General features: G+C 67.2%; 1 protein-coding gene across 1 annotated transcript; it reads right to left on the bottom strand.

The window, feature by feature from the left end:
- Window positions 1-557: 557 nt before the first annotated feature.
- On the bottom strand, window positions 558-1,817 carry GPR61 (G protein-coupled receptor 61). Its single transcript, XM_010584773.1, has one exon. The coding sequence runs from the start codon at window positions 1,815-1,817 to the stop codon at window positions 558-560; it is 1,260 nt and encodes a 419-aa protein (XP_010583075.1).
- Window positions 1,818-2,422: the final 605 nt, after the last annotated feature.

Genomic DNA, 2,422 nt, shown 5'->3' with positions numbered 1-2,422 from the left:
CCCCACCCGCTCCACGCTCACCTCACGAGGGGGGGCTCTGGCCTCTCGCACCCCTCGAGGGACCGGCCTTGGCCCCACTGCTGTGGGGTGGGCACTGGGGGGGGCTGGGGCGCTGGGGAAGCGAGGGGTGGCCCCGGAGGGGACGGGCGGTGTCCAGGTTCCCCGGTGCTGGGGAGGGGGCTCAGGGGGACCCCGCTGCAGGGGAGCCAGAGGACCGGGGCCACCCTGCTCCCAGCCACTCTGGCTGTAGGGGGCCACACAGGGGTCAGGGGGACCTGGGGGCCCCCCCCCCCCGAGGACACCCTCCATGCCAGGACAGGAGTGACCCCAAAACCGGAGCCCCCCTGGCTCCCACGCTCGGCCCCACCATGAGACATTTCCCTGGGCTTGTGCCCACCTGCCTGCCTCCCCCCAAACGCAGTGGCCCTTCCCGGCGAGCGTCGTTGAACCCCCGAGCCCCCACAGCGGCGAGGACCCCCCACCCACCCCAGCGAGGCACTCAGACCAGCTGTCCCCTTGCAGCCATGTTTGCCCTCCAACCCCCTAGCCCCACAACGCTACAGCTCCGGTTTGGGAGAGGCAACCACCGGCACGTAGACCCCATCCCCACCACGCCGCTCCGTCCCCTCCACCGTGTCCTCATCGATCTGCCCCGGGATGCGAAAATCGACAGGAGGTTGGTCCCGCTTGGGGCTGGGGGTGCGGGGCCGGGGCTCAGTGGGACAACCAGTGCCCTGGAGAAACTGGAGGAAGTTCTCCTCGATGGAGCCCTCCCGGCTGGGCAGCCGCAGGTCCTCCTCCGGCGGCTGCTTGAAGAAACAAGTGAGGAGCCGTCCCAGCTCACCCCGGATCTGCCGGTTGAGGCACCCGTAGAAGAAGGGGTTGGAGGTAAAGCAGAAGTAACCGAGCCAAGTGACCACGGTCTCGGCCGCCGGCCCCACCAAGGGTTGGGCGCTCAGGGCGGTGTAGAGGTGGAAGGAGAAGTAGGGCAACCAGCAGAAGAGGAATTGGCCCCCCACGGCCAGCAAGATGGCGGCCGCTTTGCCCCCCCCGAACGTCCTCTGCGGTGTGGTGCGAGGGGCTCCCGAGGTGGTGACCATGGTGGAACGGCTGCTGAGCGACTCGGAGCGACGTCGTGGCGTCTCCATCCAGGTGGGGAGGGGGCCGTGGTGCATGGCGGCCACCCGCGCCACCTTGAACATGCTGCAGTAGACCACCACGATGATGAGGAGGGGCAGGAGGAAGTAGAAGGCGGCAAAGAAGACCACAAAGAACTTGCAGTAGGGACCGCGGCTCCATTGCAAAGAGCAGCCACGGCCGGCGGGTGCCGGCGGTCGGTCGGGTGACAACCAGCCCAGCACGGGGACGAGGGAGGTGGCCACAGCTTTGAGCCAGACACCGACGAGGACGCAGGCTACCAGCCCCACCGTCATCCTCACCTCGTAGCGCATGGGGTGCACCACGTAGTAGTAACGTTCCACGTTGATGGTGGAGATGGAGAGGATGCACATGCTGATGAAGCAGACGCTGAGGAACAGGTAAACGCGGCACATGGCCTCGCCGAAAACCGGGCTGTCGAAAACGGCCGAACCAGAGAGCATCTCCAGCGGCATCAGGGTGAGGGCGGCCAAGAAGTCCACCAGGCAGAGGTGGAAGACGAAGACGAACTTGCGCAACGCCGGCGTCTTCACGATGACAGTCATGACGGCGGCGTTGCCCACGATGGCCGTCAGGTCAATGAGCAGCATGAAGAAGAGCCCCACCGATTTAGAGGCCACGTCTTTGGGTTTGCCGTCAGCTGTGCCGTTGGGGGGCATGGGACCTGGGGAGGGCTGGAGCCCCCGCGCTGCCCTAGAGCCATTCCAGGCCCACGGGGCAGGCAGGGAGGGCTCCATCCTGTGCCGCCGCACCGGCGCTCACCGGCCCATTGCCCATTCTTGGGGCGGCCAACGCGGGGCAGCCGGGCATTGCCAGGGGCTCACATCTTCGCCCGCCCTACGCCTGCCACCGGCCCCGGGTCGCGGTCCGGGGACGGGTGCTGTCACGTCGGTGGCACTCAGAGCACCCAAGGGTGCCCCCCGGCCCCGCTCATCTCCCTGCTCCTCGCTGCCAGGCAGCGCCGGGCACCTGTGGGGAAGGTAGAGCCATCAGCTGGGGGGGCACGACCCTGGGGGAACCTGTGAGAGCCCAGGAGGGGTCTCAGCTCAGCTGTGATCCCTCAGCCGCAGCCCCCATCACCCCTCGGTCCCCGTCCATGACACCCCTCCCCACCAAACCCGTTTCTCAACCGAAAGCCTCATGCCCTCCAAAAATGAGTAATTCTGGGGCTAAAGCCCCCAAACTCCAACGTTTCAGCCCAAAACACCCCAGCGGGATCCTTCGCCCAGAGCCTGGGGACCATGAGGGGTCGCAGGGATGGGGG

Source organism: Haliaeetus leucocephalus, unplaced genomic scaffold (genome assembly GCF_000737465.1).
Source record: "Haliaeetus leucocephalus isolate CR32 unplaced genomic scaffold, Haliaeetus_leucocephalus-4.0 Scaffold1000, whole genome shotgun sequence".
NCBI classification, from domain to species: Eukaryota; Metazoa; Chordata; class Aves; order Accipitriformes; family Accipitridae; genus Haliaeetus; species Haliaeetus leucocephalus.
The sequence above is the reverse complement of the archived record's forward strand: the minus strand, read 5'-3'. Positions and strand labels throughout refer to the sequence as shown.